The following is a 25,321-nucleotide window of genomic DNA, read 5'->3' on the forward strand; positions in this document are numbered from 1 at the left end:
ATCGGGCAGCGTGTAGTCGGCCGTGCTGGGGTACTGGGGCCCCATCCAAGATGGCGTCTCCCATGGGTCGCACATGGTGGTCGGGGATGGACTAAATGGCGGCGGGGATGGACAAAATGGCGGCGCCCATCCGTCCAGCGTGGTGTCCGAGGAACAAGATGGCCGCGTCCGTGGGTCGGACGTGGCCCTAGGATAGGGGGGGTGGCGGTGAGTGCAGGCTGCCTGGGGCCCGAAGAGAAGATTGCTGCGGCGGTCCGGAGTCGCCGCTGGAGACCGCGGCCACCGCTCGTGCCTGGCAGACCCCACAAAATGGCCCTTCTTGCTGCACCCTTTGCAGGTGGAGGTGCGGGCCGGGCAGCGCTGGCGGGGGTGCTTCGCCTGCCCGCAGAAGAAACAGCGGGACTCGACGGAGTCAGCGGGCTGTCTTACAGCGCAGGCCTGCGGGGCCACAGGGAAAGTCTGTGGGGCTGCCGCTGCGGGATGCCACGCTGCCCAGGGGGCCGCCGTGCAGTCGGGCAGATAGGATTGCGCGTTTCTGGAGGCATCGTCCATGGACCCTGCCAGTTCCCGTGCCTCTCTGAGTCCAAGGGTGTCTTTTTCTAAGAGCCGCTGGCGGATCCCTGAGGAGCTCATACCTGCTACGAAGGCATCCCGGATTAGGAGTTCCGTGTGCTCGCTCCCCGAAACTTGCGGGCAGCCACAGTTTCTGCCCAGCACCAGTAGCGCGCGGTATAACTCCTCCAACGATTCCCCGGGGCTTTGCCATCTTGTTGCAAGCAGGTGACGGCATAGACCTGATTTACAGGGCGGATATAATGTCCTTTTAACAGTTCGATCGCTGCATCGAAGTCCTCCGCCTCCTCGATGAGGGTGTAGATCCAAGGGCTTACCCTTGAGTGCAGGAGATGCAGTTTCTGCTCCCCTGAGGGTGTGCCTCTGGCCGTCTCGAGGTAGCCTTAAAGCACGCCAGCCAGTGCTTGAAGATCGCTGCCGAGTTCTCCGCATGGGGGCCGAGTTGCTGACACTCCGGCTTGATTCGGAGATCCATCCTTTCATCTTAAGTAGTAGTCTATTAAATTGATGCACGATCAATTACTATTAAAACGAGGTAGTAACATAACTGAAGGCTTTAATAGACTAGAACTGTTCCCCAGCAGCTTTGGTACAGAATGAGGGCTGCTGGGACGGCGCCGTTTCTTATATCCCACCTGTCAGGGCGGAGCTACATACAAAACAGCCAATGGTAAACTCCTAGGTTTAACCAATGGTCTTCAGCCTCTCGGGTACTGCAATACCTGATAATACCACATCCCCATAACCCCTGATCCCCTTATTAATCAAGAACTTATCTATCTCTGTCTGAAAGACACTCAGTGATTCGGCCTCCACAGCCTTCTGCGCCAAAGAGTTCCACAGATTCACCACCCTCTGGCTGAAGAAATTCCTCCTCATCTCTGTTTTAAAGGATCGTTTTAAAGTCTGAGTTTGTGGCCTCGGGTTCTAGTTTTTCCCACTGGTGGAAACATCTAGCTGATCGACTGACATTGTTACCTGACATTTTGTGTTTCACCGTTTGACCGATTACCATGAGCAGGGGGGATCCCACTAGTCGCTTCATAAGTTATCCTGGGCAGATAACACATTGGCCAGAACTTAATGTTGCCTGGGCGTGTGCACGCCCGCCCCCAAAGTGCTTGAAATCACACAAAAGGATGTCGGGCACGTGGCCCAATGCCACCGCGCAATATTCCTGTCGGCGGGCACACGCAAGAGCCAGCAGCCCGCCCGCCGACATTCCAGCCAGCAATTTAGCCCACTCAGGAGGCCAATTGAAAACTATTTTATGTGGACCATCTGCTTGCCTTCCGTGCCCGGTGGGCACTGCAGGAGTTGGGGGGCTTTCCGTGCCCGGTGGGCACTGCAGGAGTTGGGGGGCTTTATTGACCACTTTAATTGCACTCTCAGTTGATGCTTTTAAGATTCCGTTGATCTTTGTTCCATCGGGCAGTGCCCCTAACAGGAGTGGCCCTTTTGTGCTTTGTCCCTAAGTTTGTTTCCTTTCTTCTATTTTGTTGGTGGACCTCAAAAGACTGGATCGTCTGCTTTTCTGGTTGGAGGGGGCGGGGGTCGATTGGCCATGCTTCAGCTTCGACCTCGATCCAGGACGGGATGAACTGTCGGGGCTGATATAAAATTTTAAAACATGCCAGGGCACAGAGGTTTGTGTTTGACTCGGCTGCCTGGACGCTCTTTGCATAGCTTGTCCGTCGCCATTTATTTTTTGCGGGTCGGCATCTCCCAGAGACAGCTCCGCCAGTGAACCCCCCCCCCCCCCCAACCACTCCCCGAGGGAGCACTTTAGAATCACCAGCCCGCATGCTCCGTTCTCCCAGCGTCCGCCCCCTTCTCGCCTTCCCCGGCAGCGTTGAGCCTTTCCCAGCGTGTGTTTCACGCTGGCCGACAATTGGATCATCGCCGTGAAATCGCGTTCCAGGGCCGACCGAGGGCATGAAGTGCGTTTTGCGCGCCTGACGGACGAAAGGTTCAGTCTCATGTTTTTGTGTTCTAAGAGCCCCTCATTCAGAAAGCTTGCCTTCGAGTGAAAGTTTGTTCAACTTTAAAAAAAATAAATTTAGAGTACCCAATTATTTTTTCCAATTAAGGGGAAATTTAGCCTGGCCAATCCACCTACCCGGCACATCTTTGGGTTGGACACAGTAAGAAGTCTTGCAACACCAGGTTCAAGTCCAACCGGTTTGTTTCGATGTCACTAGCTTTCGGAGCGCTGCTCCTTCCTCAGGTGAAGGAGCAGCGCTCCGAATTGGGTTGGAGGAGGTGAAACCCACGCAGACACAGGGAGAATGTGCAAACTCCACAGGGACAGTGACCCAGGGCCGGGATTCGAACCCGCGTCCTCAGCGCCATGAGGCAGCAGTGCTCACCACTGCGCCACCTTGCTGCCCGAGGTTTGTTCAACTTTAATGTTTGCTTTGAAAGGCATCCAAAGTGCAGAGTTTAGTGCAGCCCCTCAGCAGATCCCAGCTCCCCACTTTACTGCTTTGATGACGTATTCGATATCGATCAAAGGTGACATCCGCTCGGCCAAATTCGCCGGTTTCAGATGATATTAAGTTGCCCCTCGTGATGCAAAGGAGGCGAATTCAACAAAAAAAAAACCCGCAACTTTTCCAGCTGTGCTTAAGATGTCATGTGGTTCTTTAGACAAAAGACACAGTGTTTTGATTCCGTGACCCTGCCCTGTCCCTTGATGGTTTCCCCAAATTATCCCCAGTGCCGACATCAGACGAACCTGCGTGCAAAGCAGCTGCACTCTCAATTACAATGAGTAAAAAAAAACATCCTTGAACTTTAACTGGGTGTTGTAAGACTTCTTACTGAACTTTAACTGGGCAGAGGAGGCAGCCCACCAAAACGAAGCAACTGTTTGCACAAAACTCCCCAGCAAATACATCAGGGGGCAGTTAGACCACTCAATGCCTTAGATTTATACAGTGGAGACTGTGAACGCTGACAACTGCAGCGACGTACCAGACCCTGAGAACAGAGGCCAGTGGCATCTCCTTGGATGAAGGACGGCGGGCAGCCCCGTTTTCCAATTCTAACTTTGCGATTAAAGAAGGTATATTTTAAACCGATGCCACTGAATTTCCATTTCAGGCCACAAGTTGCCAATTTCGTTGCTGGCTCTTCAGGGCATCACACCTTATTGCCTTTGAACACCACTGACATTTTTAGCATTCTTCCCTCTCTAATGATATGAGGGGGAACTTACACCAAGGCACTTGTGAATGGGTGATCAGGGTGTGAGAATCCAGGGGTAAAGTAAGAGGACAGAAAAAGAGCAGATACAAAGAGGGATGTATGGAAGTAGATGGAGACTCTCGAAGTGTGAGGGAATTATTAAAGGCTGGAATGATGGATGGTGAAAGTATCCTTAATGGGTAATACCTGAGTGGACGTTCAGAGACTATTTCCTCGGGTGGACGAGGCTGTTACAAGGGGGCATAACTATAAGATTCAGGGTGGGAGATATAGGAGGGATGTCAGAGGTAGGTTCTTTACTCAGAGAGTAGTTAGGGTGTGGAATGGACTGCCTGCTGTGATAGTGGAGTCGGACACGTTAGGAATTTTCAAGGGGTTATTGGATAGGCACATGGAGCACAGCAGAATGACAGGGAGTGGGATAGCTTGATCTTGATTTCGGACAATGCTCGGCACAACATCGAGGGCCGAAGGGCCTGTTCTGTGCTGTACTGTTCTATGTTCTATAGTCCATCTGCCGCTGGTGTGACCAAGTTTACAGTTGGGTAAAATACAGAACTTTGCTGCACGTGCCCAGTTAACATTGAAAGTTCCTCAGCGACGATTTCCCTTTCTCTGTCTGTCCAGTTTTGCAGTTCTGCTTCTCGAGATGAATTTCTTTCAAACTGGGTGAATCAGTGAGGTACTGAATCATTCTGATTTACGTTACAGCCATTTGTTTCTGCTGTGCTGTTCGCTATCACATTGCTGCCCCTTGGAGCAAGAGCCAAGGCTTCCCAGCAACGGGGACCTTCTGCCCAAATTCCTTTATAGCATTTACACAGCACCACGTGATGCATAAAGGGACATTCCCACCCCATTGCTTTGCATTTCATCTGTAAAAATCTTAGTGCATCGTACATTGTAAAGGTGAATTTTCCATCCTTGACACTGGGACTGTCCTGACCCGCCAGGTGGTTTGTCCGGAGAGTAACGCAAATGGCCATTAACATCGATGGGACTGGAAGATCCCGCCGGCTGCCTCCGCCACTGGAAAACCCGCCACTGGAGCGCTGGAATATCCTGGCCAGCGCTCCCAAGATTCAAACGTCCGTAAACATTTTTCAATACCGGGTTCCAGAGCCTATCTGCTCCTCGAGGTCATTCCTTCCTGGTTTTCTTGTCTTTCGCCAGTCGTGTGTGGATTTAGTTCAGAGAGCCTAAAGAACTGGGAACAGACTTTCTAATTTGAATCATTACACGGACAATTTGTTACGGCATGCCACGGAGACAATTGGGCGGGATTCTCCAAGCTTCGGGGGCCGTGGGGGCGGAGAATTCCCGCGATCGGGTCCGTCAACCGGAAAATCGGCGGCAGTCGCGCGTGCGCAGTGGCGCCGGTCATGGGCCGTTGAAAGAGGTCCCATGCGGCAATTCTCTGCGATCGACCGGCCAAGTTCCCGCCAAGTTCCGCCGAGTCCCGCCGGCGTGGTTCCCGTGTGGTCTTACCCGGCGGGAGCTCGGCATCGCAGCTGCGTGGGCCGTCCTGATGGCGGGGCGGGGGGGGGGGGATCAGAATCCGGGGGGGGGCCTCCACGATGGCCAGGCCCGCGATCGGGGGCAACCGATAGGTGGGCGCGCACATTCCGGGGGGGGGGGGCTATCTTCTTCCGGGCCGGGCAGCCCTAGGGCTCCGCCATGTTGCGCGGGAACCAGCGCGAAAACGACCGCCACGCGCAGGCGCGGACCGACGGCCGGGAGTGCTGGGGCCCGTACCGGCAGCGCTGCCCCCCTGTGGGTTGCAGAATCGCTCGGCCAAGAGGCCCGGTGTTTACGCCGGCGTCAACACTTCGCCGCGATTTTGGAGAATCCCGGCCAATGTTCCCCATGGACATCCCAGCCTGTGCCAGCTGCACGGGGCTGAGTTCTCCGGTCTCCCAGGCGCGTGTTTCCCGGCAGCGCGCCATTCGCTGGCGGAGGGATTCACGACTCCCCCCCCCCCCCCCCCCACCCCGCTTATCAGTGGGATTTCACGTTGAAGCCGCCGCACGTCACCGCTGCCGGCGGGAACAGAGAATTCCAGCAGCCAGAGAATTCCAGCCAGAATGGGCTTCTGCAGGGATTCAAATGGAAAAAAGTAATTATAAACCAGGAACACCGTCCACTCACTTCCAGTCTGCAATTGTTGCACTCGGAGCAGAGAAAATGTAACGGAGTTTTAATAGACGAGTTCAAAATGATGAAACGACTTGAAAGCCCAAATAAGGCGAAACATTCCCACTGGCAGTAAACAAAGGACACAAATTAAAGATAATTGGCGAAAGAACCAGGGGCGGTTTTATTTAACCGGCATCTTGTCTTCATAAGGAATGCACTGTCTGACAGAGTGGGGGGAGGCAGCTTCAATATTAACCTTTAAAAGGGAATTTGATACCTGCCTTTCAGAGCGGCAGAGAAGGCGACCAGCAGATACCATCCTGACTGTCCGAGCCCTTTGCTGCTGTTGCTCAATTCGTCCCCTCCCCTGCTCTTGGCCCCCCCCAGCCAGCACTTTTTTTTGGGGGGTTGGGGGGGGGAAGTATTTGCAGGGTCAGGGAGAAAGATCTGGGGGAAGTGGGTCTAACTGGACAACTCTATCCAACGGTTGGCACAGGCACAGTGGGTGATTCCAGGTGGGCAACATGCATTTGTGTGATGTCACCCGGCTCTCTGGCGGGGCACGACATTGTAAACGAGTACTAGAGTTTCAGTTGCCCGACAAATGCGTCGCTTGCAGCAAGAGGCAGTCATTGGTTGAATTCGACCAGCAGCCCAAGGTTCCATAGGAGCTAAGGCGACAGCCGCTGTGGGTTAGTCAAGACTGCCACCTGGTGGTGAGTCTACGCTCACAGCCACAGGCAAAAGGGAAACATTTCGCTGGGGAAACTCACAACCAGTTTAAAGCAACATTTGGTCTGTTCATAGCTTTTCTCAAATGTTTTGGGTTAGCATTGGGTTTAAGCAACGGCAATCTTCAAGGTTATTTATTTCTTTATTAAAAAATAGGGGGTGGGCCATTACCTCAATTGTAAAGGGCCCGATCGAATGGCCTTGTCGGGGTCGCCTCTTGCGAGATTTGCGTCACTTAAGAAGCCGCGCAAGATCACTGGGCGGGATCCAGATTTGCATATTTAGCTCACTTAAACATGTCTGGGCCGGAGTGTCCCAAGGCCCAGGATCGAACGCCTGCGCCTCGGAGACTTCGCCCTGGCGTGGACCAGGCGAACTGCGTCCCCCAGGCCATCAGAGCCCTCCCTGTGCAGCTGGATCCTTGACTTCCTCATCAACAGGCCACAATCTGTCAGGAGATGCAATAGCACCTCCTCCACAATAGTCCTCAACACCGGGGCCCCGCAAGATGTGTGCTCAGTCCTCTACTGTACTCCCTATACACACACGACTGTGTGGCAAGATTTAACTCCAACTCAATCTAAAGGTTTGCAGATGATACAACTGTGGTGGGTCGTGTCTCAAACAACGACGAGTCAGACGACAGGAGGGAGATAGATCACTTGGTTGCATGGTGTACCGAAAACAACCTCTCTCTAAATGTTGGAAAGACCAAGGAACTGATCATCGACTTCAGGAAGCACAGCACGACACACACTCCCGTCTGCATCAATGGTTCCGAAGTGGAGATGGTCGATAGCTTTAAGTTCCTGGGGGTCACCATCACCAACAGTCTGTCCTGGTCCACTCACGTTGATGCAACAGTCAAGAAAGCCCAACAACGTCTCTACTTCTTATGGAAGTGATGCACTATCAATTACGACGCGACGAGAGTAGAGAGTAATCGAGGCTTTATTGCGCAGAGATGTGTCGCCTCCCGCAGCTGCTACCGAAATGGCTGCAGCTCGGAGAGCACGCACATTTATACTCCGCCTACTGGGCGGAGCCAGCAGGCAGGGATCTACCCCCGTACCTGTAGTACAGGGGCCTTACCGTAATACACCTCATATGCAGTACATACAATACAACAGTGGTGATTACCACATTCACCCCCTGTTAAAAAAGAGTCTAGGCGATTAACATTTTAGGAAAAGTTTACAAATTCAGACGATCGGGCGCCTTGATCCGTCGTTGCCAACGCCGCAGTCTCAGTGGCGATTCTGGCGTTGGTTCGGTCGTCGGTGACTCCGGGAGCGTGTCGGCCTCATCTTCATCCCTAGGTGGGACCAAGGGGAGGACGGATCACCCTGGAGCGGGGTCTGTGGCGGGGTGCGCTGGGGGGGAGGGAGGGAGGGTGGCGCCAGGGCAGAGGGAGATTTGTGGGGACCCAGCTGGTGCCAGGTCCTTGAGGGAGACTGTGTCTTGGCGGCCGTCGGGATATGCTACTTAGGCGTACTGTGGGTTCGCGTGAAGTAGCTGTACCCTCTCAACCAACAGGTCCGCTTTGTGGAGCCGGACGTGCTTGTGGAGGAGAACGGGCCCTGGAGCTGCCAGCCACGTTGGGAGCGACACCCCGGAGGTGGACTTCCTGGGGAAGGCAAAGAGACGTTCGTGGGGAGTTTCATTAGTCGCAGTGCAAAGTGTTGCTCTTTTTAGCCTTAGTTTTTTTAGCTCTGATTATGTCACCTTTGCTCACGAGTCGCCAGGTATCTTTCTGATACCGCCACGTGGTTCAAGCTCGAGTTATGATTAATAAGTCAGCACACCGCTTAGTAAGATTGAAATCAACGGTCATTTATTATGTACAGCAATAAATACTTACACAATAATCCTACTGTCTATATCAAAACCTACCACTACTGGCCAATACTTAACTTTAGGAGATGGCCCACCAGGTCAGGGAAACGAATGGTTTATCGAATTGGATCAGGCCCGCGGGATTCAAAAGGCTGATACGAGTCGATGGCTAGGAATCTCTATCGGGTAGCGATCGCTGGAGTCAGACTTACTGTTTCTGGTCGATGTTCTTGCGAAGGTTGCGAGGTGAAGAAGGGAGAGAGAGAGAGAGAGATCTGAACTTGGCCCCTCAATTTATAGGGTCCAGGGGCTTCCCGCCTCTCGGGGCGACCCTTGACCCTGAGTCCCAAGTGATTGGACTTGTTCCCAATCGCTGGGTTCGATATGCTCCAATAATGGGGCGATTCCTCGATCGGGGGGTGGTCGTTCACCTTTCTTTGTTTCGGCCACTGCAGGCGCCGAGAGGTCTGGCCCGGCATTCAATTGCTAATATGTTGCAATTGTTCCCGGGGATAGCCGATTAAACTGCAGAGGCCTACATTGGCGGATGTAAGCTGACCCTATGCCCGTAACGAACGCGAACTCTAATTAGAATTTTCGAATGTCGTGAGACCGCAGACAGTAAGGGGTGGTAGGGGCCCGCCAAATTTCAGGGCTAGGCTCTGGAGGTTGCACTGGAAGTCCAGGCCGAGTAACAAGGCAGCGCAGAGGTTGGGGAGGACGTAGAGCCAGAAGCTGCTGAACTCTATGTCCTGGATGGTGAGGGTGGCAGTGCAGTACACCCGGATTGCCACAGAGTGGGATCCAGAGGCCAGGGAGATTTTCTGGTTAATGGGGTGTCCCGTGAGGGAGCAGCGCCTTACCGTATCGGGGTGGATGAAGCTCTCAGTGCTCCCGGAGTCCAGAAGGCAGGATGTCTCGTGCCCGTCGACCTTTACTGTCATTGACGCGGTCGCGAGGTTGTGTGGTCGGGACTGGTCGATCGTGATGGAGGCGAGACGCGGCTGGTTGGCGGCAGTTGCAGGCGATGAGCGGCCCGATGAGCAGAGGTCCTGAGGTGGGGAAGATGGCGGCACCCACAGGGCGCACGCGTCGGGCGGTGTTAAAGATGGCGGCGCCCACGGGCCGCATGTGTCCCGAGGCAGGCAAGATGGCGCACCCACGGGCCGCACGTGTTGTGAGGTGAGCAAGATGGCGAGCAAGATGGTGGCGCCCACAGGCCGCACGTGGTCTGAGGCGAGGAAGATGGCGGCGCCCACAGGCCGCACGCGGGGGGTGCAGGGACAATAGCGGCGATCGAGCGGGCCTGGCACACAGCAGCGAAATGGCCTTTCTTCCCGCACGCCTTGCAGAGCGCGCTCTGCGTGGGCAGCGCTGCCGGGGGTGTTTTGACTGTCCGCAGAAGTAGCACTTGGGTCCCCCGGGGTTGGTTGGCTGTCACGCGGCGCAGGCCTAGGGTTGGCTGGGGGCGATCACTGGTGGGGTCCACGATGCCCAGGAGGGATGGGCCGTGCGGTCGGGAGTATACACCTGTACATTGCGTGAGGCGACTGGGAGCGAGATCGCTAGTTTGTTGGTCGCCGCAAGGTCTAGGGTAGCCCCTTCTAAGAGGCGCTGGCGGATGTAAGCTGACCCTATGCCCGTAACGAACGCGAACTCTAATTAGAAGTTTCGAATGTTCAACGGCTGAAACGGCCTGGCAATCGCAGTCCCTCGCCAGGGCGTGCAGGGCACGCCAAAAATCTTCCAATGACTCACCGGTGAGTTGATGCCGCGTGGACAGGAGGTGTCTGGTGTAGATTTTGTTGGCCCGCTGAGCGTAGTTCTCCTTCAGTAGCGCCATGGCCTCAGTCTAGGTAGGCGCATCCCGGATGAGGGGAAAGATATCGGAGCTCAGCCGCGTATACAGGATCTGGAGCTTCTGTGCCTCTGAGGGTTGTTCTGTCGCAGATCCGATGTAGGCTTCGAAGCGAGCTAGCCAATGTGCGAAGGCCGACTTGCCGTTGTCTGCTTGAGGGTGCAGCTGCAGGCGATCAGGCTTGATGCGGAGATCCATCGTTGTAAAATCTCAGCGTAATAAATTGATGCACTGTCAATTACGACGAGACGAGAGTAGAGAGTAATCGAGGCTTTATTACACAGAGCTGTGTCGCCTCCCGCAGCTGCTGCCGAAATGGCTGCAGCTCGGAGAGCCCACACATTTATACTCCGCCTACTGGGCGGAGCCAGCAGGCAGGGATCTACCCCCGTACCTGTAGTACAGGGGCCTTACCTTAATACACCTCATATTCAGTACATACAATACAACAGTGGTGATTACCACAGGAAGCGAAAGAAATTCAGCATGTCTGCATCGACTCTCACTAACTTCTACTGATGTGCCAGAGAGGATATCCTATCCGGCTGCATCACAGCTTGGTCTGGCAACTGCCTGGCCAAAGATCTCAAGACTCTGCAGAGTGTGGTGAACTCAGCCCAACGCATCACACAAGCTTGCCACCCTCCCATTGATTCTGTATACACCTCCCGCTGCCTCAGGAAGGCAGACAGCATTGTCAGAGACCCCTCCCACCCAGGCATTGCCTTCTTCCAGACCCTTCCATCAGGCAGAAGATACAGAAGTCTGAAGACCCGCACGTCCAGACATAGGAACAGCTTCTTCCCCACAGCTACAAGACTCCTCAACGACTCCCCCTCGGACTGATCTGTTCCCTGTAAGAACACTATTCACGACGCCCTATGCTGCTCTTGTTCATGTATTTGTATGTTTGGTCCTTGTTCTGTACTTAGAACATAGAACATAGAACAGTACAGCACAGAACAGGCCCTTCGGCCCTCGATGTTGTGCCGAGCATTGTCCAAAACCAAGATCAAGCTATCCCACTCCCTGTCATTCTGCTGTGCTCCATGTGCCTATCCAATAACCGCTTGAAAGTTCCTAAAGTGTCCGAATCTATCTGTCCCCCTGATCATCTTATAAACCTGTAACCAATTATTTGTTGATGTACTTTGTCGATTATTCTTTTTGTCTACTATGTACGTACTGTGTACGTTCCCTTGGCCGCAGAAAAATACTTTTCACTGTACTTCGGTACATGTGACAATAAATCAATCAATCAAATTCCCACGGAATCAATGCATTGAGACTTCCGCGGGATCCCGTAATGCACTTGGATCATGCATCCGGTCTCCGGCAATCCAAAGGCTGAAATATCTGGGCCATAATCTCTTTTGTTGAATGATCACAATTCCTGTCGCGTTGCCAATGACATGGGGAAGATGTCAAAGCGTATGGGAGCTCAAAGAAGGTAAGGTCAATATTACAAAAAGATGCCAAATTATTCGGATAACAAACAGCAACGGAATGTTTTTTCAACATCAAACCGTGCATTGTGAATTTTGAACAAGACAAGGCATATGCACAGGAAGGATGACTCATAGCAGAAAATTAAACAAGCACAAGATAAACAATTCTATCAATACTAGTTACTGATTAAGAGTGACACCCATTGTCGACCCAGGTACATAAGGCTCCACCTCTTAATAATTTGTATAACGTTGTAATTTACCCTTCAGTGGAAAGACAGGGGTCAGGAAAAATAAATGTTTGCCTATCTCACAAACTCCCACCGTTTAAACTTGCAAACAGAGCTGAATTCAGGATTTAATAATAATAATAAGCTTTATTGTCACCAGTCGGCTTACATTAACACTGCAATGAAGTTACTATGAAAAGCCCCTAGTCGCCACGTTCCAGCGCCTGTTCGGGTACACTGAGGGAGAATTCAGAATGTCCAATTCACCTAACAAGCACGTTTTTCGGGACTTGTGGGAGGAAACTGGAGCACCCGGAGGAAACCCACGCAGGCACGGGGAGGACGTGCAGACTCCGCACAGACAGTGACCCAAGCCGGGAATCGAACCTGGGACCCTGGCGCTGTGAAGCAACAGTGCTACCGTGCCGCCCCTTATTAGGACACATACACATTTATAGTCTGTTTAGGGGTTAGTTTGTGTGGAACAGTTGGACGGAAGGAGATGTGTCTTTTCAGAACTCCAGAAATGATGCTGTAGAAGTCAGGTCACAGGATAATTCCTAATCTAGTTAGCCACTGCCTACCTATTTGGCTTGAAGCCCAAAACCGTTTGAAGGAAAACTGGCACAGTCCTTGATTCGTCAATCTGTGCCACTTGGATGTGGTTGGTCTCTCCATCAGGGCACCCAAGTGCAAACTACACAACTGAGAATAATAGTTAGCAGCAAGGTATAGATGGTAAAGGGAAATATCTCTCTTGTACATCATGAGCCTGTAAACCCAACATGCAAAGAACAAAATGTACAGTTTTGCCACAGAGACAGCACAAAGGAATTCTCTGCAAATGCGGACGACAGAGATGTACGGAGTGGGAATAGTATTATGCTCCGTGTTGTGTTCAAAGAAACAGGTACACAGGCTACAAGGAAAGCTTGCACAGGATACAGAAATGAGCAGAGGAGGAACAGAATTGCAGAAAGAGACGGACAATTGGGAGAAACAAAGCAGACAAAGAGAGGGACTATGTCAAAGTGCCAGACGAAATACAAGAAGATGTAAACATTTACATTATTTTCTTAAAAACTGTACCTTTGTACGACAAGGATATCAAAGGGTTATGGAACCAAGATAAGTAGATGGAGTTAAGGATCAGATCAACCACGATCGAAGTGAATGGTCAAATGATACCCTGAGGAGGTTGAATGGCCTCCTCCTGTTCCTCTGTGTCAATCTGCGCCAAGTAATTGAGCAAACATACATCTGGAAGACTGCCACTATAAAGCTAAGGCGTGCTGCAATTGCACTGTGGTGGCCCTCGCACTTTAGAATGTGGTTGTGCACATAGACAGGATCGCAGTACACAGTGACACACCTTGATCAGACAGGAACTCAGCAATTTAGAGTCTTTAAGTCAGAGATAAATGGACTCTTGATTAATCAGGGGATCAGGGGTTATGGGGAGAAGGGAGGAGAATGGGGATGGGAAACATATCAGCCATGATTGAATGGCGGAGCAGACCTGATGGGCCGAATGGCCTAGAATCATAGAATGCACAGTGCAGAAGGAAGCCATTCGGCCCATCGAGCCTGCACAGGCCCTTGGAAAGAGCACCCTACCCAAGCTCACGTCTCCATCCTATCCCCATAACCCAGTAACCCAACCTAATCTTTTTTTGGACACTAAGGGACAATTTAGCGCAGCCAATCCACCTAACCTGCACATCTTTAGTCTGTGTGAGGAAACCGGAGCACCCGGAGGAAACCCACGCAGACACGGGGAGAATGTGCAGACTCCACACAGACAGTCACCCCAGGCCGGAATTGAATCAGGACCCTGGAGCTGTGAGGCAGCAGTGCTAACCACTGTGCCACCGTGCCGCCTAATCCTGCTCCTATGTCTTATGGTCTAATTAAGACAGTTCATTTCTGTATTTCCGACTTGTGTCTGAGAAATGATTCATTTCACCTGAAAGCTGTAGCTCTGCCAGATTTGATCGGACAATCGGCATTGTAGTTTTGGATAAGGGCCTGGAAACATCCTTCCTCCACTAAAAGTCCACAAATCCTTTTTTTGCACATTCTGAAAGGAGTTAATGAATAACTATTTTATGTGTAGTTAAGAACAGAAAGGGCAAAGAACACCATTAAAGGTGTTGTGACAGAACAGCAAATGATGCACACAGGAAACTATTCAAGGCATACACCTCTTTGTGTTACGCCTACCAATTGAGATAAGAAACAAACCACCTTTTATATTGGTATTGTAAGAAGACATGACTAATCTGGAAAAATGCTTGCGCATGAACGGGTCACTCTGCAAGCTTGAGTGTGAACAGGCGCGAAGATAACCCCAGGCAGCTGCTGCAGGAAGGAATATCCACCGACTGCACCGTTCCATAGAGTTCCACATCTGCCCAGCAAGATGCCTGTTCGATTGGATTTCAAATCATTGACGGGTGCAGTAGGAATTGTCAGGTTCTTTGAAATCTTTCTTTCGTGTACAGCGTTCAGCCTGGTCGCCCATGTTGGTCAGTACTCTGGTTCTTACGGGGGATGGTGTATGTTTACATGGTGTCTCTCGTTCGCGGTTTCCGTTCTGATTATTGTGCTGGAGTTGACGGCCCTTTATTCGAGAATTCCGATATCCTGGGACGATTTCACCACATCGTTTGCCATGCTTGCCACGCTGATGAACCTAACTGCCTCGATTATTTACCCGACCATTTTCCTCGCCCCCGGCAATCAGGCACACTCAGACTTTAAAATAGCTGCCACTGCTATGTCCTGCCTGTGCTTCGTCGCTTACGCGGTTGAAGTTGGCCTCACCCGGGCTAAGCCAGGCGAGGTCAGTGGGTTTTTGAAGACCGTTCCCGGACTCCTGAAAGTGTTGGAAGCTTTTATTGCCTGTATTATCTTTATAACCGTTGACGGCTCGTATCAGGCGAACAGTGGGCGTCAATGGTGTATGGCCGTGTATTGCATATGCTTTATCGTCACTTTCTTGATTATCATTTTAACCATTGCAAAGCTCCTTGCGATGTTCCCATTTCCGTTTGAGAGGTTTTTGGCAGTCTACAACATTCTGGCTGTACTTATGTACATTACTGCAGCGATCGTCTGGCCAATCTTCTGCTTCAATGCACGCTACGGCAAGCCAACCAGACCATCCAAGTGTGAAAGAGGCAATTGCTTGTGGGACAATCAAGTCATAGCATCTGTTTTAACCTTTGCTAATCTTGCTGTATACATTGTGGATCTGATTTATTCGGCCAGGTTAATCTTTATTGCCCAAGCGTGAACTCTTCCAAAATCATAATTCATGAGCAACGGAGAAAGATAGCCTGGCCTGGGAATCTGAATGTGTATAAATATACTGGATCCTTTCCATTCTGCGAGCTATTTTTCTTTGTGCTTGTTGAAAGCCAAGTTGATGAATGTAAATATTCTTCCCTGCTACCTTGATTACTCTCAACATGTTGAAATAGTGAGTGGGTAAGCCACACAAACTGGGAAGATTCCAAGTATGATCTTCCTGTTTGAGGTTGTGGCTGATCCACAGTCACACTATTGTCTGCCGTGGCACTCCGAGGTCTTTGCTTTTTGTTGTTATTTCAATGATACCCGATCGAGGTGCACACGCAAAGGACTTCTGCTAAAGGCCAAAATTTAGTTTGGTTATCCATTGTCAATTGGATTGCACTTGGCACGTGTGCCACTGTATTTCCCCCCCAAAAAAATCACGAGAGTGGGGAGGAAGAAAAAGAATGAGAAATTGGCTATGAAGTGGGCAGTACGGTAGCACAAGCGGATAGCACTGTGGCTTCACAGCGCCAGGGTCCCAGGTTCGATTCCCCACTGGGTCACTGTCTGTGCGGAGTCTGCACGCTCTCCCCGTGTCTGCGTGGGTTTCCTCCGGGTGCTCCGGTTTCCTCCCACAGTCCAAAGACGGGCAGGTTAAGTGGATTGGCCATGATAAATTGCCCTTAGTGTCCAAAAAAGGGTTAGGAGGGGCTATTGGGTTACAGAGATAGGGTGGAAGTGAGGGCTTAAGTCGGTCGGTGCAGACTCGATGGGCCGAATGGCCTTCTTCTGCACTGTGTGTTCTATGTTCATTTCCTATCTTACACCACGTTAAATGGTTACTACTTTTGAAAAGTTTGGGGTATTCTTAAAAGATAGAGGTGAGGAAGGGCAGCACGGTGGCGCAGTGGGTTAGCTCTGCGGCCTCATGGCGCCGAGGTCCCAGGTTCGATCCCGGCTCTGGGTCACTGACCGTGTGGAGTTTGCACATTCTCCCCATGTTTGCGTGGGTTTCGCCCTCACAACCCAAAGATGTGCAGGTTAGGTGGATTGGCCACGCTAAATTGCCCCTTAATTGGAAAAAAAATGGATTGGGTACTCTAAATTTATTTTATAAAGATATCTCATACATAGAGTCAGAGAGTCAAATACAGTATAGAAGAGATCATTCAGCCCATGGAGACTGCACTGACAAAGTTACACTAAATCGAATCCCACTTTCCAGCACTTGCATCGAATGTTATGACATTTCAAGTGCTCATCCACATACCTTTCAAAGGTCGTGTGTTTTCCCGCCTCTCCCAACCTCCCAGGCAGTGCATTCCAGAATCCTGCCACCCTCTATGTGAAAGGTTATTTCCCCAAATCCCCTCTAAACCGCCTGCTCCTCACCTTAAAATTCCTGCCAAGAGATTCTGGAATTTGCCCTCTTGGGAACTGCCGGAAAATACCGCCCTTCACTTCTGTATTCTATTAATGGAAACATTATGACACCCTTGTTTCAGATCAAAGCAGAACTGCAGACAGTTTTTATAGAATCATAGAATTTACTGGCCAGAAGGAGGCCATTTGGCCCATCGAGTCTGCACCAGCCCACGGAAAGAGCCATACCTTCACCCTATCCCCACACCTCCACCATATCCCCGTAACCCCACCTAACCGTTTTTTGGACACTGAGAGCAATTTAGTATGGCCAATCCACCTAACCCGCAGTGACCCAAGCCGGGAATCAGACCGGGGGCACTGGAGCTTTGAAGCAGCTGTGCCTACCACTGTGCTACCGTGTTGCTCTTCTTATTCAGAGAGCTCTAGCAAGACTCCTCTTAGTCTTCCCTTTTCCTGTGAAAAGAGCTCCATATTTCCTGATAAGTTGCATCATCTCACTTCTGGTATCATCCTTGCCTGCATTTTCTCCCGTGGTTTAATGTTCCTTTCATTGTTCCTTTCATTCGGAACCATAAACAGTATCCCAAACGCTTTACCCAAGGTTCTATCTAATATTACCGCCTTGCTGCTGTATTCCATTGTTCTATAAATGAAGTCCACTTCTCTGTTTGCTCTCTTTAAGGCCTTGCCACTTTGTGTTGCTGCTTTGACTATTTACCTACCTGCATTCCCGGATCTCTCTGCTTCTCTATTCTGTTTCATTACTCACATTCCAAAGAACTCCCCCTTATTCTCAGTAACAAAATGAAGCACTTCCCAGTTTAACACCTTAAGTTTCATATGCTATTTATTCAACTTCTCTGGGCAGATATGCTGCAGTGTTGCACATCATTGCCTGACCCCCTCCAACCCCCCCCCCCCCCCCCCCCCCCCCCCCCCCCCCCCCCCCCCAGTGTTGCCACTATGGGCTTGCTTCCCTGGTCCCCCAGCGACGCAGCAATCGCTGGCAGCAGGATTCTCTCTTCCCAGCACTTATCAATGGGATTTCTCATTCAAGCCACACAAACCCCGGGAGGGTTGGGGGGGGGGGGGCTGGGGTGGAGGGTCCGGTGGGGGAGGAAAAATCCGTTAACTCCTGCCCTTGTTTTCTGTTTCGTAGCCCGCCTTTCCATTAATTCAGCTGCCTGGCCCCCTGGACCTATGAGCACCGCTCATAAGCCTCTCATGTGGCATCTTACTGAAAGCCATCTGAAAATGCTCTCGCCCACTCTCTTACCTTTTTGGAGAATTTAATGAGGGTGGCCTTCATCTTAGAAGTCCAAATTTTCCATTAACTTCCCCACCTTGTGATGTTATCCGATCGCATTGCAGAATTTCATACAACTTAGGTTAAGCCAAATGGTTTACAGCTCCCCGGGTCAGCTCTCTCCCTCTCTTTGGTGGCGAGATTTACGTTTGCTGTCCATCCCCTCTGGCACTATTCCTTTTGGCATTGCATTTTTATACATGTGTGTTCACCTTGCTGTCATTATCTTCCCCAGCCATTGAGAATTCATGAGTGAAATCCATAAGGAACTATGGCCTTGTTTCCATTAAGTTTGATTAGTATCTCCTTTATTTCCATCTCAAGTGTTGTAATAACCCTCTTAAATTATTCTACTCGTCAGTTCCTTCAGTCGCCCTTTCAGTGAAAACTGAGGCAATGTATCTCTTTAGTGTTTCTGTCATCTCAGCATCATCTGTGATGACTTTACCTTGAGCTTTATCGTTACTAGTCCGATCTCTGTACTAGTTCTTCTTCATGTGTCTGTAGAGCACTTCACTATTTCATTTTATGGGTGGGGTTTTCCAACCCCGTCTCCTCCTTGGCCCGTTTTCCAGCGGAGGAGGCGTTTCGTCATTGGCCACCGGTGGGACTGGATGTCACCGCCGTTTCACATGGCTTGCCCGCCCCATCACCCAGGAATCCGCCACGGGAAAGGGCTGGAAAATCCCACCCTTGATTCTTCAATATTTTAATTTTATTTTTCCTCTTTGTTATCCTAAATGAGACTTGCACCTCTTTCCTGAACTCATCCTATTTCATGTATTGTTCAGTATTTCGTGTACGTTTTTCTGTTACCATTCAGTCAACCCTCATCACCTCCCCTTAACTCTCTTGGCTTGCCCGTTCTTATTTTTTCCATGCAACATATTTCTTCACAACTCCATCAACTGTTCTGCCAATCTTTTTCTCCGCCTGGGGACAATTTCATTTTAATGTTGGGTGCCGATTGCACTGAAATTAAACGTGAATCTGAGAGTGGACATTATTTTGTAGCATTCAATACCAAAGAGCAGGTTCGTTTTTGCAAATGTTAATGGCAGAAGATATACTCTGAAGGAAGGTGGTAAGGTTCATTTCGATTGAAATGATTTGCAAAAAATACCAGATTATTTTTCTGAAAAATTCTCATTTCATCTGAGTGAAGTCAAAATAAATGACAAAGCACCTGTGTTAAATGCAAAATATTGTTCCATGTGTTATATAGCTTGTCTGCTAATTAAACCGCATCTTGCTTACAGATTCTGGGATTCTTTATCATTTACATTGACTTTTCTTAGCTTATTTCTGAATTGTCGTAGTGGAAATGTGATTGAACGGCAAAGAAAAATAAAATAAAGATATAACAAACAATATAGCTTTTTTCCGCTATTCTCTCCTTACTCTGTTCATTTTACTCTGAAGAAAAGGAAATCCAGGCACCTCACCCATGATTAAGGAATTTGCTACAGGCAGAATTCCATGGAATGAAGCCCCATCCTGACATTTATGTCCAAATGTCCATTGCCACGATTTTTACTTGCTTTCCTTTTCAAATTTATGGGCGGCATGTTAGCAGAGTGGTTAGCACTGTTGCTCCACAGCGCCAGAGTCCCAGGTTCGATTCCCAGCTTGGGTCACTGTCTGTGCGGCGTCTGCGCGTTCTCCCCGTGTCCGCGTGGGTTTCCTCCGGGTGCTCCAGTTTCCTCCCACAAGTCCCGAAAGACGTGCTGTTAGGTGAATTGAACATTCTGAATTCTCCCTCAGTGTACCTAAAGTGTGGCGACAAGGGGCTTTTCACAGTAACTTCATTGCTGTGTTAATGTAAGCTTACATGTGACAATAATAGAGATTCTTATTTTGAGTGGGGACAGCGAATGCTCAGCGGGAAAGTGTGACGAGCGGTAGGTCATTCGAACTCTCTGACAACGTGTCGCATTTTCAAATTTGAATGTTAACCTCACAAAACCGAACATCTTTGTTCTGAAGTAAATACAGTTGGCTGGCATTGTACGCCATGTAAAATACTGGTGCCAACTAGATATTGCCCGGTTACTCTGGCATTGTGCACTGCGGAACAATCTGAAAAACAGCTCCCAATAATGGAGTGAAAGGCAAATTCCTCTGTCGGAATGTTACAAAGTTTTTTTTTCACCCTGAAATGGGAAATATTTTTTGTGATAGATCCACGTGAATGAAAACATTTATTTTGCGTACTTAGCTTGCAATTTATAAATGCTAGCATTCTCGAGAGTTTCTTGTTAACTTTTTTAACCAAATTACTTACTGTCACCGTTGTGAGTGACGTGATAGCATACAGGGTAATCACGCTGTTTCGCTGTATCACTGTAAAACTTCGCGGTAAAATGGCCACAGTCAAAGTAGCACTTTCTGCCAAGCAGTATACAATACATTCAGCTCTTTGTTAAACAAGTTGTCACGTGGCATCATCACTGTTGCTGTTGGCTGGAACGCTGATTGTGAAATGGTCCCATTTGCTTCAGAGAGAACATGATGATAACTATATGGTTGATGAATAACAGCACTGATGAGATCATCTTGGTCTTTAGCCAGGATGTTGCAGGAACCTAATCACCCCCAAGGCCCATGTTGATCTTCAGTCAAAAGCTGGTACAAGACACTCCCTTTTTTTATTGTTCCACCCACCCTGTGAAAAGTGAACTGTGCAGCTCTCCTTCCATGAACCTACAAAAAAGACTGACTGGTCGACACATCCCTGCCACATCCAGGCATACAGCGGCCTACTTAAACCATCTACTCAAATACTGCCCCTTGTAATCCTCTCCCCATCCGCAGAGACAAAAAGAAAAATAAACTGGATGCCAAGTCAGGACACAACCCTGTTAAATTCCTCGCTAGTCCCCAAGGCCAGTCAAGTAATGACTGCAGTAATTGTTGCAAATGATACTATAATTATTCATAGCTAAAGTATCAGGAGCTTGCTGGACAGGATCTATCGCAGTGAATGTCAGAGACCCCTGGCACCCAGGCTTTGCCTTCTTCCAGACCCTTCCATCAGGCAGAAGACACAGAAGTCTGAAGACCCGCACATCCAGACATAGGAACAATTTCTTCCCCACAGCTACGAGACTCCTCAACGACTCCCCCTCGGACTGATCTGTTCCCTGTAAGAACACTATTCACGATGCCGTATACTGCTCTTGTTTGGCCCTTGTTCCGCACCTTAACCAATCACTGACGATGTACCATTTGTCAGTGTACTCTGTTGATTATTCTTTTATCTACTGTGTACATACTGTATACGTTCCCTTGGCTGCAGAAAAATACTTTTCACTGTACTTCGGTACATGTGACAATAAATATTAATCATTGGATTAAAATCAATAAACTGGATACATTTCCTTCACAGCATAAGATTTGTTTTTAGCCTTGGCTAATCCTACTCACCGACTCAAATACCATAATAAATATGTTAAGATAATCTGGGCTAAAGTTTGGCATGAGCACAGTTTCTCCAATTTGTGGACAGTACTTCAACCATGGTAACCTGTGCACTGACATGAATGCAAAGGAAATGTAAACAATACACCCTCGATTTTTTTCAATCAGTCAACTGAAATGTGAGAGACCCCCACAAGTGATTTATGATCGTGGAAAAGTGTGAGTGAAGCAGACTGTGAGTCCATGTGTGGGGCGATGTGTGAATGTATTTGCATTGCTAAGAGGGGCTGAGGGAGTGTCTGATTCCAATGTGTGCAGTAGCATGTCTGAACTTTATCTGGGAGTATACATGCGTGTGTTAGCAGCTATGATATATTTATGAAAATGTGAATAGCTATATCTAAGTGTGGAAACATGTGTTACTGGAGATTAGGCAAGCAGAACACGTAATAATGCATACATGTGTGTAAGAATACACTGGGTAGGTAGGTAATTGTTTTTTTAATATACATTTAAAGTGCCCAATTATTTTTTTTCTAATTAAGGGGCAATTTAGCGTGACCGATCCACCTACCCTGCACATCTTTAGAGCGTGGGGGGTGAGACCCACGCAGACACGGGGAGAATGTGCAAACTCCACACGGACAGTGACCCGGAGCCAGGATTGAACCCAGGTCCTCAGCGCCGTGAGGCAGCCGTGCTAGCCACTGCACCACTGTGCTGCCCATATGTAGGCGATTATGACAAGAGTGGGTTCGGTTTTATAGAATTCTCAAATGCCCTCTGATGTCAGCAACGTTTTCCTTAAACAGCCAACGTATTTTTGGAATTAAAATCATTTCTTGCTGGATCTCTGTGGGTCAGGCTCGCCAGATCTGACCCCCAATCACAGCAAATAGTTTCTAGGAGAGGATGAGGGAGTCTTGTTAATTCTCTCTTTCCCTTCTCTCAGTTCGTGGGCTGGTACCCCAGCCGCGGGTTTCTTGGTGGCGCACGGTTCGCTAGCAACCGGGGTTCTCTCTTCCCGGCCGCTTGCCATGAGATTTCCCACTGGGAAACCCGCAAGCGGGGGTGCAGTGCTAGTGGGAAAAAAGAATCCCAATGGTCAGAGAGTTCCTGCCCTCATTTCCCTTCTTCCCTCAGCTTTGTTTTTTAAAAATAAATTTAGAGTACCCAATTCATTTTTTCCAATTAAGGGGCAATTTAGCATGGCCAATCCACCTAGCCTGCACATCTTTTGGGTTGTGGGGTCGAAACCCACACAAACACGGGGAGAATGTGCAAACTCCACACGGACAGTGACCCAGAGCTGGGATTCGAACCTGGGACCTCGGCGCCGTGAGGCAACAGGGCTAACCCACTGTGCCACCGTGCTGCCCTTCCCCCAGCTTTGTTGAGGCTAAACTACAATTTACATTTTACGATCTGGAGTCACTCGGTGAACAAGGAATTCTAGAAGCAAAAATACAGGAATACTTAACCACCACAATACTTGCTGAAGGAACTTGAAAGGATTTGCAATTGGTTAATATTCATGGAGTTACATAGAATTTTGAGGAATGTAGCAAGCCATTTGGGCCAAGCAGACTGTGTTAGTGTTCATACTCCGCATTAACAGTGGTCCTAACCTTATTTGCCTGCTCTGCGACATATCCCCCCCCATCCCACTTTCTTTCAACTACTCGATAATTCTGCCTTAATCACCTGCTCCAGCAACGCATTCCACAGTGTCACAAATCTCTGCGAAAGAATTAAAATTCCCCTGCTCTCTATCTTGAAGAACATATGTCGAACCTGATAGGCTCTTGCTTACTCTGCCTCTTAACCTCTTGGTCCCACTCCTTCATCACTTTAAACGCCTCTTGCCAAGCCTTTGAACATTAGACATTTCGCGATTAAAATTAAACAGCGCAGACAACGCTGGTTGCAGGTTTCCTTACCTTCTTTATAAAAACGGGACGGTTTCTTGTTCCTCGATTAAACAATGCACAATCTCGAAGAGATATCGTTCAGGAAGAGGTATTACACGTGGGAGAGAGGTGTGTCCCGAAAGACCAGGCTCACATATTTGCCCGACTTCAATGGCCAGAAATACTAATCACTGAAACATCTGTAATAGTATCTTTACCCCCCACCCTCCCCCAAAAAATGTTTTTTACGACCCTTGATGGCTGACACCATTAAAGACCTACTGATGGCGAATGAGAAAAACCTGGTAATGCTACGTTGTCTGTGTGGTTGCCTCTTACTTTGCACCCCGTTGACCCACCCTCCCCTAAAGGTGTGACCCTACAACTTTCTCAAGGTGTAGACTGTGCCTGTACTGCTTCTGCTAAAAAAGGGCAGTCAGAAGACCAGAGAGAAGGCATCACTGGCATCATAGGCCTGCTACGGACTGGCACACAATTTGAGTTAGTTTGCCTTTAAATATGCCAGGAACGTGACAAACAGTGAAAACCTTTTGGTTTTTGTGCTGAGTTTGGGGATTGCAATAGATGTTGCTACTTTTACTGCGTTGCTGTGCACATTCCAACTTTCTATTCGCCAGTTCCGACTGCTTTTCCCGTCGATATTTAATGATAGTGGTGCCAATGTTTACTCAAGTCTGTTTTTCAATTTGTTCGGATCAGCAAAATCTATTCTTCGTTGAAGTAACATTGTCGTAGCTCTATTATTACCATCAGGGAAAATGCTAAATTCAGCCACTTTACAAGGACGGTTATCACATTAAATGAGTGCTGAGCAAAGTAGTTACGAGTTTGTAACGCTTTTCACACTGAGATAAATAGTCACACGAGTTCTGAGATTCTGCTGTAGAAGTTATTGTGCATGGAGCTTATTGCCTTGCTGTAGAAGTTATTGTGCCCCATCGTACTTGAGGCTTTTTACGCCGACAGTCCATTAAACATGGATAGGGCGGAAGCAAGCTGCTATTTGATTACAGTGCAGAAGGAGGACATTTGGCCCATCGAGTCTGCACCGACCTGCCAAAAGGACACCATGCCTAAGCCCGCTCCCCTGCCCTATCCCCATGATCATGGCCAATCCACCCTACCCAAGGTCAACACCTCCACCCAACACCAAGGGCAATTTTGGACACTAAGGGCAATTTATCATGGCCAATCCACCTAACCTGCACATCTTTGGACTGTGGGAGGAAACCAGAGCACCCGGAGGAAACCCACGCACACACGGGGAGAACGTACAAACTCCACACAGACAGTGGCCCAAGGTTGGAATTGAACCTTGGTCCCTTCCGCTGTGCGGCAGCGGTGCTAACCACTGTGTCACCGTGCCGGAAAGCAATAAAACTCCCATACTTTTTAAATCTGTTGTACAACTTACACTGGGGAAAGAGTGCGATACTCTTTTTCTATTGAGCTTGTAACAACCTTGAAGTTGTGAATTAGTGGTAGTTTCAAAGCACTGGCCTCTAAACAAGGGAATCTAATCATTGTGTAATCAGAGAGATCACGAAAGCATAACAGGGAATGTGTGCACATAAGAGAGAGAAAACCTGGGTGTTGTTATCATTATTGAGGTAAGGACAGAGAGCACTGGATAGAAAATCATCTTTGGGAACAAGGTGTACTGTTGCGGAAATGATTGTTAGAGAGAAAAAGATAGGAGTGGGTTTAATTTTGACGTTTTGTTTATTGCCCTTCATAGAAGATTGGCCTGAGTAGGCTGCATTATGTTCGATTCATTCTGCCTTATCCAACTTCCCAGCCTGTTAACGGCTTGTTGAAAGCATACCTGCGGCAAATAAAAGTTGTTCTAAGAAGGCCTAGCTGACCAGAGGATGATATCATCAAAACCGAGGGGTTAAAAAGGATGTTAATAACTCAGCTGCCAAACACAACCCCGGACTTTTGTATGGGAACAG

At 49.1% G+C, this 25,321-nt stretch overlaps 2 protein-coding genes across 2 annotated transcripts in view; one reads left to right on the forward strand and one right to left on the reverse strand.

Annotated features, from left to right (window-relative positions):
* The window catches only part of LOC140394417 (neuronal-specific septin-3-like), a 479,015-nt gene extending 464,968 nt beyond the window's left edge, over positions 1-14,047 (reverse strand). Inside the window, exon 1 of the mRNA XM_072481671.1 lies at positions 13,990-14,047. Within this exon, the coding sequence (XP_072337772.1) occupies positions 13,990-14,032 (43 nt within the window). The 5' untranslated portion in view covers positions 14,033-14,047. The remainder of the gene's footprint in view (positions 1-13,989) is intronic.
* Positions 14,048-14,204: 157 nt separating this feature from the next.
* LOC140394418 (myeloid-associated differentiation marker homolog) lies at positions 14,205-19,388 on the forward strand. Its single transcript, XM_072481677.1, has one exon. It carries the CDS (start codon positions 14,446-14,448, stop codon positions 15,319-15,321), a length of 876 nt encoding a protein of 291 aa, XP_072337778.1. The 5' UTR covers positions 14,205-14,445; the 3' UTR covers positions 15,322-19,388.
* The last annotated feature ends 5,933 nt before the right edge of the window (positions 19,389-25,321 follow it).

The sequence above is a fragment of the Scyliorhinus torazame genome, chromosome 17 (genome assembly GCF_047496885.1).
Source record: "Scyliorhinus torazame isolate Kashiwa2021f chromosome 17, sScyTor2.1, whole genome shotgun sequence".
NCBI lineage: Eukaryota > Metazoa > Chordata > Chondrichthyes > Carcharhiniformes > Scyliorhinidae > Scyliorhinus > Scyliorhinus torazame.

Excerpts from the sequence above, each read along its gene's own strand:
- LOC140394418 (XM_072481677.1), top strand. The coding sequence starts at position 14,446 with ATGCCTGTTCGATTGGATTTCAAATCATTGACGGGTGCAGTAGGAATT.